Consider the following 13006-nt stretch of genomic DNA (forward strand, 5'->3'; position numbering starts at 1 on the left):
TTAAAATGCTTGAGCATGTTCATTTAAAATGGTGATAGATATTTGCATATTGCCTTCACAAATACTTGTACTAACTTCTACTTCTACCAATGATATATGAGAAACTCTCATTCTAAGGACATTCATTTTCAATCAAGTCATTATTTTTACTCATTTGCATCTCATCCAGTCTGTTTTTGACCAAATCACTTTTGCCTAAATTAAAGACTCTCACTGCGGCTACTTAGCAAAGTTCAACCTACTTCTATCTGTTGTACCTTCAAGTACTTTCAACATGTATATATTTTACTCTTTTAAAAAGCAATAAGAGTTTTCTGAGTGCTCACTACATGCTCAGCGCTGTACAGAGTATTATTCTTCTTTAGGAGCTTCTTGTCCGATTTTATATTAAATCATTGTCATCATCAGTGCCATTGAAAAAAATTACAGATAAGACATAATCACAGTATACTTTGTCTGTGAACATTACACTGTAAGCTCCAATAAGTTACTTTTGGCTATCTTGATGCCTAAAGCAGTACCTAGGCCATCGTAAATGCTCAATAAATATTTACTAAATGAAAAGTGAGTTTAGCTAGTTGACATTATTGTGGAATTTATCTCAATCTTGTCAGCACATGAGAGCTACCATTAGCTGCCTGCTCTCAATAACATACCCCAAAAACTTGACACAGGAAAAGGCCCTGTAAAGATTCAATTAGTAAATCTATCCAGTGGCTCAGAACAGATTTGAAGAGTCACATTAAAGGAAAAAAAAATTGCTCCCCAGCCAGCAGAGCTTAAATAGTACCTGATTGATGGTGTTCATGTATCTAATGGGACAAAGTATTGATCAAAGTAGAATTAATAATTATGGAACTTAAAAACGAATATAATCACCTTGGCAAGCATGGAAAGTACCCATCCGAGTACTATCTAGGGGAGAGGAAATCCTACCCATTGGACTTTGAATATTTCTAGTCCTAATGTCAAAGTTACCGCTGGAGGATAAAGAGGGTTTTAGCCAAAGACTTTTGAGTTTTCTGGTACCTTTGGCTAGCCCATTCCCAAGATGAGACGGGTGTATCAGGCCATCTAGGCCTTATATGATTAACATTCTATTACACTGTATCCCCTCATTCTGATTCCATGCTCACTAGGCAACTTTCTCATTGTGATTTGGCTTCTCATATATGTCTGCCTACTAGGGGATAATGCACTTCTATAAGCTTTGACTATGACATCTCTTGGTGAATAAATAGCTCCTGAATAGCATTGAGTTTCCTATTTTTGTTTATTATCTAGAGAAAAATGAGCTTGTTTTGAGTTCGTTTAGTTAGCCTGGACAGTCTCACAAGATGTGACTATTCCCGGACACTGGCTAACACAGGAACTCTCTGGGCCTTCAAAGTGGAGACCAGAGCCTAGAAAGTGTCAAACTAATTGACATATGACTCAACAAGTTCCTGCCCAACTGTAAGTAGTCTTCCCTAGATAAAAGCACCACCACTTTTGGATTAATTTCTCTTGGTTTCTAGAAAAATATTATTAAATTAACTGAAATAAGATTTATGAAAAGTGCTTCAGAAACTGAAAAGCACATTAAGTGGATTAATATATTATTATTTTTAGTGTTATATTTATACTTTTACTGTGAAACACAATCATTTGTCTGAATTAATTTCTTAGTGTCAAGGTTATCTGTCAATTAAAAATAAAAATAATTTCATATATCTTATGTTTCTTAAGAAATGAAACATAATCATTCCTTTGAACATAATGACAGTTGTACTCATGTCGCAGGTTTTTTTCTTAAGCTGGCAAAATTTTCTTCATGTTAGAAAAATTAACAATACCTTCCAAATTAGTGAATGTACTAATTCTTCCTCCCTATTTAAGTAACTCATATTCCATGGTTACCATACCTCCTTCCTGTGCTCTATTAAATAAGGGAAAATTATCTGAGATATAACCTTAAGAGGGTAGCAGAATCAAGCTCCTATGTGTGATTAACTCAGCATTTTTTAAAGATGGACCTTCTTTTCTTTCTATATTCAACCTTCTAAAAGTCAAACTTGAAGCAATTTCATACATTGATGGGAAAGTAAGTCAGCATGCAAATGCAAACCTATTCTTGGAAAGTTTCATTTTCTAGGTTTCATGCATTTAAAATTTGGAGGAAGTCAACACTGGGCCTTTTCTGATAGAAGTCATAATCTGGTTCGGAAAAGTTTTCCCCTTTGTTTCTCAATCAGCCTTGTAAACTAATGAGAAATCACCATACATTATTACCAATCTGTTCTTTACTTTTTTGCTCAATGATACAAATTATAGGCCTTCCCATTTGAGTAAGACATAATTAATCACAAGTATGTAGTAAGTGTTTTATACATATACAATATAATTTTCACTGTGTAGATTCTAATCTAATACCTTCTAATCTATAATCATCTACTCAAAAATTAAAATATATTTGTTCACAAAAATAACATTTACCCCAATGGGAAACAGAGCTTCATTTTCCAGCAATGAGGTTTTTGATCTGGACCTCGAAGTTACCTTTGGAACAGCTTCTACTGCAGGGTGACTGGGAAGAGGCTGTAATCGAACTGGAGGCTGCATATTTCCTGGAGCAGTATATGGTCGAGGGGCTGTCTAGACAATTAAGGGAAAAATTCCATTTAAATTAGTATCTTGACATGTTTCCAGAACCAATTAATAACCCAATAAATTGCCTAGTGTAATTAATGGTGCCTTTTTACTGAACAGATTAAACTTTAATTATGTCCTTCCATTATACATACCCTTATGACCCAAAGTATTTGTTAAAACATATGGTGTTGAAGTCCTCTACATAACTATACGCCACAATTATAGAGTATTCTAGACAAAGGAGATGTCCTCTGTTACATTCCTGTATTTTTATTCATACTGCAAACTTGCTGACAATAACTAATTTATGCTCTTCATACAGTGGCTTTGCTCAATTGAATGTTACGTTGAATAATGTTCCTATTTTAGGGGTCTAAAAGGATATTATTGGAATGGACTCATTTCTGTCTAAATGTCTTCTATATAAACTCTACTCTGAATCTTTTCAGCCTTAAGACTGGTGCTGAAGTAAAAGCGACAGTATAATTCAAACAAAAGAGGAAAGGAAATGCATTACAATTTATTCAACGGCATCCTTGAAATACTAGGAAAACAAAAATTTAAAAAATGTAACTGGCAACTTTGGAAAATGTATATAGAATTGGATATGTTTTCTATGCTAGATATTTTCCATTTGTCTCTCTAGATCTACCGTTCACCTTCTCTGGCCTGACCTAGACTTTGGGGGTCACTCCTTTCGGGACTACACTCACTAACCTCAGGATTGCAGCTGGAGTCCACCAGTGAGAGGCACTAGCAGGAGATGAGATTAGGGTCTTTCTTCTCCTTGACTCACCCTGCAGGGTCATAATGGGCCAGGTAGGTCCCTCTACCAAAGTCCACAGCTCCTTCTGGGAAGCCCTCTCTCAGTTACAGGTACTAGCAGCTGGTTCTGGTATCCAATTCCTCTGTTCCCCCATTAGGCCTGGGTGCTGTGGCTTCTGACATGCTGACCCTAGCATGCTTAGCATCCCTAGTTGGATTTCCTTAGCCCTGCCTACTTCTTTGCAAATAGTTTATTAAATACTTTCTAATTACACTGTTTGTTTGAGCCATCTGTCTCCTGCCGAGCCACTGATTGATGCATTTTCTAATCAAGAATGTACTGCAGCAAATGCCAGAAGTGCTAGTATAATGCATTAGAAGTGCCTCTGGGGGCATTGAAAGAATATTGTTAGTTTAGTATAAAGACTAGCAATGTGGCTGGGTGCAGCGGCTCACACCTATAATCCCAACACTTTGGGAGGACAAGGTGGGTACAACACTTGAGCCCAGGAGTTGGAGATTGGCCTGGGCAACACGGTGAAACCTTGTCTCTACAAAAAATCCAAAAATTAGCTGGGTGTGGTGCTGTGCACCAGCTACTCGGAGTCTGAGGTGGGAAGTCACCTGAGCCCAGGCAGGTCGAGGCAGCAGTGAGCTGGGACTGTGCCACTACACTTCAGCCTGGGCCACAGAGTGGGATGCTGTCTTAGAAAAAAAAAAAGAAAAAGAAAAAGATTAGCAATGTGTCAGAAGTAGAATACATGACTTTTGACCCAGTTGTTCTAATGCAATAAAATAGTAGAAAGCCTATCAAGAACAGTACATACATATTTAGGTAGGAGGATGAGAAGGATGGTATATAAGTGACTAATGAAAAGCGTTTAATACATTGACTTTAAAGAATGGTGAACAACAAATATTCAGCTCTGGAAAAGTGTGTGTAAATACTTTTAAAAATGATGATAAGGCAGCTCCTACTACCAAAAACCAGCCTTAGAAATTAGGCTTAAGAAGCATGCCATATGTTGCTAAATCTCTGATTTTGTTAAGTCAGCATTTATTGGATTTCCACCATAGAAACCGTGAGAACATAAAAAGTATTTTTTAACATCTAATGGCAACACAAAACAACTAGTGTCAAATGAACCACACAAATACTGCCAAACAGACAATAAAATACCTGAGACCATAACTTAGAAGTAAAAGTTCTTAGAACGTTTAGGGTAAGCCAAGGAGGCTAATACAACTTAAAGTTCCACAAAAGCAGTTGGATTTTATCCAAATGGTAAACAAGAGAAGAAAGTGGATAAGCAGAGAAGAAGGATAAATTTGAACATCCAACCAGGAAGAGAGCTGGTGGTGAGCAAGACCTGAAAAGAGTAGCAAAGATAATATTCCCCAATATCTGTTTTCTTTTTTTCACTGGGAACATGGTTACTATGAATAAAGATTATATTTCCCAGCATCCCTTGCTATTCTGTGTAGATGTATGCCTCAGTTTTGGCTAACAAGATGTGAGCAGAAGTGACACATGAGACTTTCAGGTCATATGGTTAGAGAAAAGATATGTGCTCTCACTTTACCCTTCCCTCTGGCTGAAATATCCAAATGGTGATATGCCATCTTGGCTTTTATGGATAAAAGCAATACCCTAAGTCTGGCAGATCAGCAACACAAAAGGAGTCTGGACTTTTGATGACTTCATAGAGTTAAGATAGCATGCCAGCTGAGACTCATGTATATGCTGAGATGGGGAGGAGACCCTTTCGTTTATGCCAATGTTATTATATTTATGGTTTCCATACACAAACCTATATCACAACCAATATGAGAAGCCAAGTGAATTGACTAAAGCAGCATTTGGTTTAAAGAAACAAAAAAATAAGCCTATATGGTCCAAAAGGTAAAAGGTCTTAAAACCCAAAAAGAGAAATTAGAATAGAGGTTTCTGAACAAAGGAATCAGATCACCTAAAAGAATTCTTTTGAACTTTGTAAAACAAACATGCCTCAAGGATCTCTCCTGTCAAATAATCCAACTGAACACAAAAACTTGAAAAATCTATTGTAGAAATTTAAGAGAACAGTTTACTGCAAACTAGAACATGATCTATTGGCTGCTGTGCTCTAAATTTTACTTCCCTACATTTGCATATAGATATCATTCAGTTAGATGAATGTGGTAGTCAAATGTTTAACTGATTACATTTATCTCTAAAAACAAATCTGCACCATTAACTAACAGCTGTGAGCTACAAATTGTTGTAGTTCACATCAGAAGCCACCTTAAATTCGTTATATTTTAAATTGTGTGTAATATATTTTCTTGGAATAAATACGGCATTGTAGCTTAACATTCTGAAAACCATACCAGAATAGGAATTGAAATTAACTACCTGGTGATTACTCAGCTTAGCTGAGCATTTCTAATTCTTAGTAGATCAGTAGGGGTGAATGTTCCAAGCATATGCAGAATTAGCTGAAATGATTTTCCATAGTTTTAATGGGAGTGGTACAGCTAAAAATCTGTATACTATTTTGAAAGTTTAGGTTACCAAGGGCACAAACATTGTGTTGGATGATTTCCTTATTCACTTAAAAAAGTTAAAAAAAGAAAAAAAAATCAATGGCAATATCTCAAAAGGATTATTATCTTTATCTCAGGGACACTTGGAGATCATAAGTCAAATTTAAAGAATATGTATCCAGATTGGAAAAAAAAGGGAGAGAGATTTGGATTTCTGTAAAATGGGAACTATTTAATTCCAAGATCACAATAGGTATCACGGTGTAAAAGCACCATCAGGGCGGGCCACATGAAGAATCCTGGCTTACCAGAGAGAAAGGTTTTTGAAGCTGGTGTCAGTGTTTCCTGTAATTTTAAAATTACTTTTTCACTCCTACCACATTAAGATCTGCTGGATGTATCATAAACTATTTATTGAGGGTGTTCAGCTGGAAAATTGAAAAGAAAGCCTTTCAAGGATTTTTCCTGTCTGAAACAGGTGGGAAGACAGGAAACAGCACGTGATTGTTTCTTTTGTTTCACTCAGGTTAAGCTTTTGAGAGTCTAGTGAATTTGCCATCCAATAAAAGAATTTGTATACATATATATTCAAATCAAACCTGGAAATAGGGTGACAACAAAGGAAAGACAGTTGCTTTTCATCATTTGAGCTGTTCATCAAGAAATGTCAAAACATATTTACCCTTTGAAAAATGTCAAAGCTTAACACTATATGTGATGAACCTACTTCAACAATCTGTGAAAGCATTGCAATTTCTCCATAAATATTTTGCAATTCAGAAAAAGTACATGCTAACAAGGAAATATATCAGGCTACACGAAGCAAGAATAAAGATATAATCAAGCAATTCATTTACAACTTAAACCACCAACCCCCAGCAAATGTTTTACAAATCTTTTCCTGTATCTATATTATTTCAAGGTACTTTACCTTCCCTCAGGCAAACACCACCTTTAGATTAGAAAAGAATCAAACTGGAATAAAATATCACTGTTTAGTTTCTTTGGATAGAATTTCTGTACATTTAATTATTTTTATCTTAGAGTATGTGTGCAGACTTTTAATAAAAGAAGCTCAAATGTTAGTATTTAGCCCAATATGCTATATGGAACCATTGAATATATACAGATAAGGTGGAAGTAGAGGGAACAGCAAGAACAAAATCCAGAGGTGAGAAAATATAGAATATGTATAGTGGTCCCATTTTGCTGCATTGAAGGATGCTGAAGAGTAATCATGCAGAAAAAAATTTGGAATAGCTAATTTGAGGTCATATGGTTTAAGGTCTTAAATGTCACCTGAGAGTCTGAGCTTTTCTCAGGCCAGGGAAAGTATTTGGGTATATAAGTAACATAAGTAATCAGGACTTCCAGAAAACTAATCTAGCATTCATGAGCAAAATTGATTTGGCAGTAGTGATATTTACTGGAAGTGAGACACTCAGAAGAGACACAGTTGAATAGATACAAGACTATATTTTCATTCAGTAGGACTGGCAGGGATTATGCAGACATGCTCCCAGAGAGTATCCTTTCTGAGAATAAGAAATAATAAATTAATTAGCTGGGATACTGCATGACAAAGTGTTTAATATTACTCACCAGCGCTAATGGACTGGAATGTCCTTCATCAATCAGAACACTATGGCCACGATTAGTCTTTGGGCCGGCTGGTGGGTGGGGAGATAGGATTGGCATGTTATTTTCAACAGACCTTCTTGTGTGCTCTCCCTAGAATAAGAAAGCAATTTAGCAAATAGATACACAGTTAGTAATCTAGGTTAGATTATGCATGACATGTACGAAATACTATATGACTAAAGAAATTCTTTCTTGTTTCTTCCAAGAGTTACTTTTGTTAAGGAGTGAGGTGTGGTGGTAAAAGGCAAGAAATTGAGTCGACTTTAGTTGTGCTCAAAGAAATAACTGCAAAAGCAGTGTATCCTCTATTTTAGCAATAATATTTGTTAATTTTAAGCAGATCACTACAAAAGGCATAATGAACTTTACTACTGTGATCAGTAGACTACCAGAAAATAGTACTTTTCTATCTTAGAAAATGAATAATTCCATTTGGCAAAAAGTGTCCCATGTTTTAAAAAATGAGAGCTAAAATATATCTTGTGCCAAATTCAGTAATAAAGTGAAAATTGTTCAAATAAAAATCATATGAAGAGGCACAAGGGTAGCAAATCTCTGACAATGCTACAATATGCCCATGTACTTCCTTTAGTGGGTCTGGCTACCTGGACAAGGGTGAATAACACATAGCAACTTTTCCTGCTTTATGCAATGTGAGTGACTCTTTTTTCCAGTAACCACATTTTCTCCATCAACATTTCAGCACATAAATTATAGAATCTATGACTTAGTCCTTGATGTAGGGCAATATTGGCAAAGCTGGATTAACCACAAATCTCTACACACCAACTCTTTGATCTTGAAAAACTGACCCATCCTCTGTCATTTGAAAACATTTTTGTAACAAAATTATCTTCTCACCCTAATAAAATAGACCTGAGTCCATCAGGCAAGGGTGAAAAATTACTGTCTTTTATGACAAGTTATTCTACAGAAGCTTTACAAATATTCATCAGTTCGTGAAACGTATCTGAGGCTGCATATTTGTAATACCACAGTACACAGAAAATTAAGAACAACATGTGATTACGAATGACTTCAGAAATTGAGTAAAACTGCCAACCTAAATGGAAATCTTGAATTTAACTGAATATCTCATCTCTTGATTCAAGTTTATATTTCCTGAGTTCACTGCAAAGAAGATATATTTAAAAATAGAAAACAAGGAATTTTAAAATGCCTTTTACAAAATCTACATTTTATCATGCTTTCTTTTGCTAATGAGGATCCTTTCCACCATATATTTCCAAGGGTCACATTCAAATGAAAATGTGTCATAGTATCATTCTTAAAAAGCCCTTTTTACCATCAGGTTGGAAACATTACCATCCATTTTTACCTTCTTAAGACACAAACAAAAATCCCTTGCCCTCTATCACAAGAATATATAAAAGCGAAATTTCAGGAATATTTTCAAGTTTGTCTTTGAAAGGTTTGTGCCTTATTACAATTTATTTTGTACAAACAGTTCCTATTTTTGTCACAATCTTCTGTAATAGTGATGGCTAAGGTTTAGGCTTGGTTGAACCATCATTGACTTCAACTATGTTTTACCCAAAAGTAAAGTGTCCCAGGGAACTGGAATCATAGTTTCACTGTATTTTTTTGTTTTTTTTTTAAATCATAAAATAATACTATGAAGTAAAAGACAGTTATATAACTCCTTACCTTAAACATCTGGATTCGCTCCTTCCTAGCTAAGGTCTCCAATTTCTTTTTTATTTCAAGCTGATGGTAACGCTAAGCATACAGGAAAGAATAAAGGAGAGAATCATATCGGTTATAGCAATGACCAGTTTAGAGAAAAATAATTCCAACAGCTAACTATATTCTCAATTACCCCTCTTGTCATTGAAATGGAGAAGAATCATCTGCATCAGTGCACAAGTGGGAATATAAATTGGTGCAACTATTTGAAAATTCAATTTTCAACATATATTAGGCAGTTAAAAGTGTTCATAACCTTTAACCCTTAAATTTCACTTCTGAACCTGTGGGAAATCTAAGTAATTTTTTAAAATGTCTTATGCACAAAGATGCTATCTGAAAAATTTTTTTTTCCTTTTTCTTTAAGGTAAAAGAAAATGCAGAAACAATATAAACTATAAAAAGAATGGTTATATTTCTGGCACATCCATATGATGGAATAAAATATAATTGATCATTTAAATAATGGTTCATACAGATCATTAAATAAGGTTCATACAGATTCTGTTTAAAAAGATGGACAATGCACCTAATGCAGGATAAAAGCAGGATACAGAATTTCACAGAAATACAATTTAATTTATCAAGCTCTTATTGTGTGTCTGTTCCTGTGCTAGGAAGATGCTTCACATACATTATTTCTTCTTGAACAACTCTAATTGCCAAGCCACCCTATTTTACAAACAAAGACACTGAGGCAGAGGATAATGAACTTGCCCCAGGTCATACACCCAGCCAGTGGAGGAGCTGTAATTTCAGCCTTGGCCTATCTGACACTAACTTCCTGTTTTTTGCTTGTTTTTTCACAAAACCTTGTTGTCCCTGTCACAACATAGTATGAGTTTACTAAGGTAAAAATATGAATAGAAAAGAGACTAGAAAGAAATGGATGTTAACAGCAGTTGTCTCTGAAGGAGGAATTGTATGTAATTATTTTCCTTTTTTATGCTTTTCCCCCCAAGTTTTTGTAATATATTATTCTATAATTTAAAAATAAGCCTCACGTAAAAATAATCCGTTTAAAAGGCAAATTGAAATTAATTAGACATATTTGAGAGTGTTTTATTCATTGGCCCTTTGAAAAAATGTTTCCCCTCTGTTCTTGGTTCCCTCCTACTGCCTTAGGAGCCCTGCAGACTCAATAATTCCCTATCATCAATCCTCTTCTTAACACTTCTCTTTCCTCTCTCTCTTCCTCTGATCTCCTACCCACTTATTATCAAACTGTTCAACTCACTATCAACCTTTTTCCACCTTCCATTTATTCCCAACTCACTGTAGTCATCCACATCGACTGACTTGCCACTTCCCTACTGCTGAAACTACTTTTGCCAAGTCCACCAATGTTTTTGTCTTCTGGGTCAAACCTAATTTCCCTTTGTTTCCCCAGTGCTCATCATTTTTAACCATTCTGCAGCTTGTGAAAATCTTCCCGCTTCCAGGACACCATTCTAACAGGCATGTTTGTGACCACTTGAAGGTTCCTTTTCAGCTCATGCTGTTGTTCTTGATCTCCTGCAGTGCACATACCTCCAACCAGGTGAGAAACTCTTTCTTCTGAGCTCTTTCTTCTCCCTCACTCCTTCGCATTCAGTCCGCTTAAATCTTTCTCCCACTTCAGCTTCTCTGTAGACAGCTGCATCTCCCAGCACTACCACTACTGCTATTAGCCTACACCCTTCGGCAATAGCTTCCTAATTGACCTCCCACCTCCAATCTTTTCCAGCTCATTAATCCATCTTCCACATTTTTAGCAACATCATCTTTCTAAAACAGCTCTGCTCATTTCTTTTACTCCCCTGCTGAAAAACATTTCATCGCCTCATCACCTACACCCCAAACTTACTTGAGAATTTAAGGCTCTCCAGAGACTGGGTACCAACTTGTGGGAGAGTGTCACTTCTTGCCACTCCTGCCAACTAACCCACTGTGCAGTCTGGCCTCAGTGAGGGTTCCTTTCCATCTACTATGTCCTTTCACACCTCTGTAACTTCTGAGGTCTAGAACACCTTTTCCACGTTTTCACAGGAACCCTCACTCAGTCTTCAAACAGCAAGGCCTCTGACTCCCACAGAGAAAAGTCATCCTTCTCTTCTTTTCTGAGCTCACTCTATTTGTTCCTCTCCTCTAGCACTTAGTCACATTCTACAGTATTTTTTTTAATCCTACCTTGCAGCTTCAACACACAGCCTCATACTGGCACATGGTAGCCTGCAATTATGGCTTGTTGCATGAGTGAATGCATGAATGTGAATACGGCAGTATTAGCAAGGAGCATCAGCATAAACTAAATGTGAGACAGATGTGACAATTTAAAGATAGTTTGCTCTATTATATTTATATATGATTTATTCTGTTATGTAACAATTATATTATTTAATATATTACATATTAACGTTTATCTAAAATATTTATTCAGAACTAGGAATCCACAAAGATTTAAATAATAGCATATTCTACAGTTACGATGTGTCAGAATGTGTTAAGTGAGATTTTGGAAAACTAGACTTCAAGGATTAAGGCTAACAGAGAACTCAGTGCCTGTGGGGTAAATTTGAAACAAGGTGTTAATTTTATGCTGTACTATTTATTGTTTTCACAGAAAAATTACAGCTAATACTTTTATAAGCAAGAATTTAGGGCCACAAACAACAATTCTATGTAATTCACAGTCATGATATGAAGCACAAAGTAAATTCCTAAATGAACAGATCATACACATCTTAAGTGAACACTTCATCTCCCTAATGCAGCATAATAATAAATATTTTCAGTGGCACTAGACTTAATATTGGTTTACTGATGATTCTACAGTTGTTCATAAATATTTGCTGCACTCACAGGTCAATGGTTTTACGAGCCAAGTTTTCTGATTTACTGCTTGTATGGTCAAGCCAAGAAGCGACATGCTTTTTCACAGAGATTAAAATGGTGTTGATGCTTGAAACTTCAAGTTCCATGGAGCAAGGCTGAAATAATTTATCAAATTAGCTAGATATCCCACTAAGATGCCCTGTCAGATTAAAAAAATATATTGTTGATGCTTGGTTTGTGCATCTATGTTGACCAGCGTGGCCTACGGTAGAAGGGACAGCAGATGTTAAAATGCCTATTCCTTGAAATGTAACATACGGCTGAGCTTCAGAGCCTTAAAAGAATAACAGATCTGAAATAATTCATGGCAATGGAATTACTGATATTTAAACAGATGTCACTTTTTTCAGCAAATGGAAATTGAGGTACAGATGGTGAGGGCTGGTATGTTTTAGAGTAGCCATTGTGAATGAAAAACTCTACATTTGGAAAATTAAATATCACAAAATATATAATGATGTCCATATTTTTCTCCAACTGAAATGGAGAAAAGCTTACGCTAGACTTCTGGCTCCTAGCTGCCCAGAGAGATATTGAGTATTTCTTTGTTTCATTTTCTTTTTTAATGAAACACAGAAAGAATATCTCTTTTTCTAGGTACGAAAGCATTATTAATTACCATATTAGACAATATCAATTACAAAGAAAATAGTAAGATTTATACCTCCATCTTCATTGATGTGGAAGTAGAAAAAAATAAAATAAAAAATAAGTATATATTTATACCTCCATATCAAGAACTTTATGAAAAATTGCCTGGGCTAAGCACTCCCGGATATATTTTTGATGATCCCGCTTCATAATATTTAGTTTATATTCTTTTTCAGAAAGTATTCTTCCACTTCTTGTGATCTGTCATGAA

The 13006-nt window shown here is 35.6% G+C and overlaps 1 protein-coding gene and 1 long non-coding RNA gene across 9 annotated transcripts in view; one reads left to right on the forward strand and one right to left on the reverse strand.

Annotated features, from left to right (window-relative positions):
* Positions 1-13006, reverse strand: part of ERICH3 (glutamate rich 3) — a 117069-nt gene that overhangs the window by 72477 nt on the left and 31586 nt on the right. For 2 of the 7 annotated variants that reach the window (XM_021943039.2, XM_021943049.2), the window contains exons 3-6: positions 12871-12996; positions 9232-9303; positions 7525-7653; positions 2476-2634 (exon numbers count right to left, since the gene is read on the reverse strand). In XM_021943039.2, coding sequence (XP_021798731.2) covers positions 2476-2634; positions 7525-7653; positions 9232-9303; positions 12871-12996 — 486 coding nt within the window. Of the gene's footprint in view, positions 1-879; positions 1589-2475; positions 2635-3348; positions 3892-7524; positions 7654-9231; positions 9304-12111; positions 12743-12870; positions 12997-13006 lie in introns of those variants that run through there. The other 5 variants (XM_021943046.2, XM_021943052.2, XM_021943060.2 and 2 more) reach the window with 5 other exon arrangements.
* The window catches only part of LOC103886095, a 46511-nt gene continuing 34852 nt past the window's right edge, over positions 1348-13006 (forward strand). The window contains exons 1-3 of one of the 2 annotated variants that reach the window (XR_649524.4): positions 1348-1455; positions 3278-3450; positions 10661-10810. This is a non-coding gene — a long non-coding RNA (uncharacterized LOC103886095). The remainder of the gene's footprint in view (positions 1456-3277; positions 3451-10660; positions 10811-13006) is intronic. The other variant, XR_002524184.2, reaches the window with a different exon arrangement.

The sequence above is a fragment of the Papio anubis genome, chromosome 1 (genome assembly GCF_008728515.1).
Source record: "Papio anubis isolate 15944 chromosome 1, Panubis1.0, whole genome shotgun sequence".
Classification (NCBI taxonomy): domain Eukaryota; kingdom Metazoa; phylum Chordata; class Mammalia; order Primates; family Cercopithecidae; genus Papio; species Papio anubis.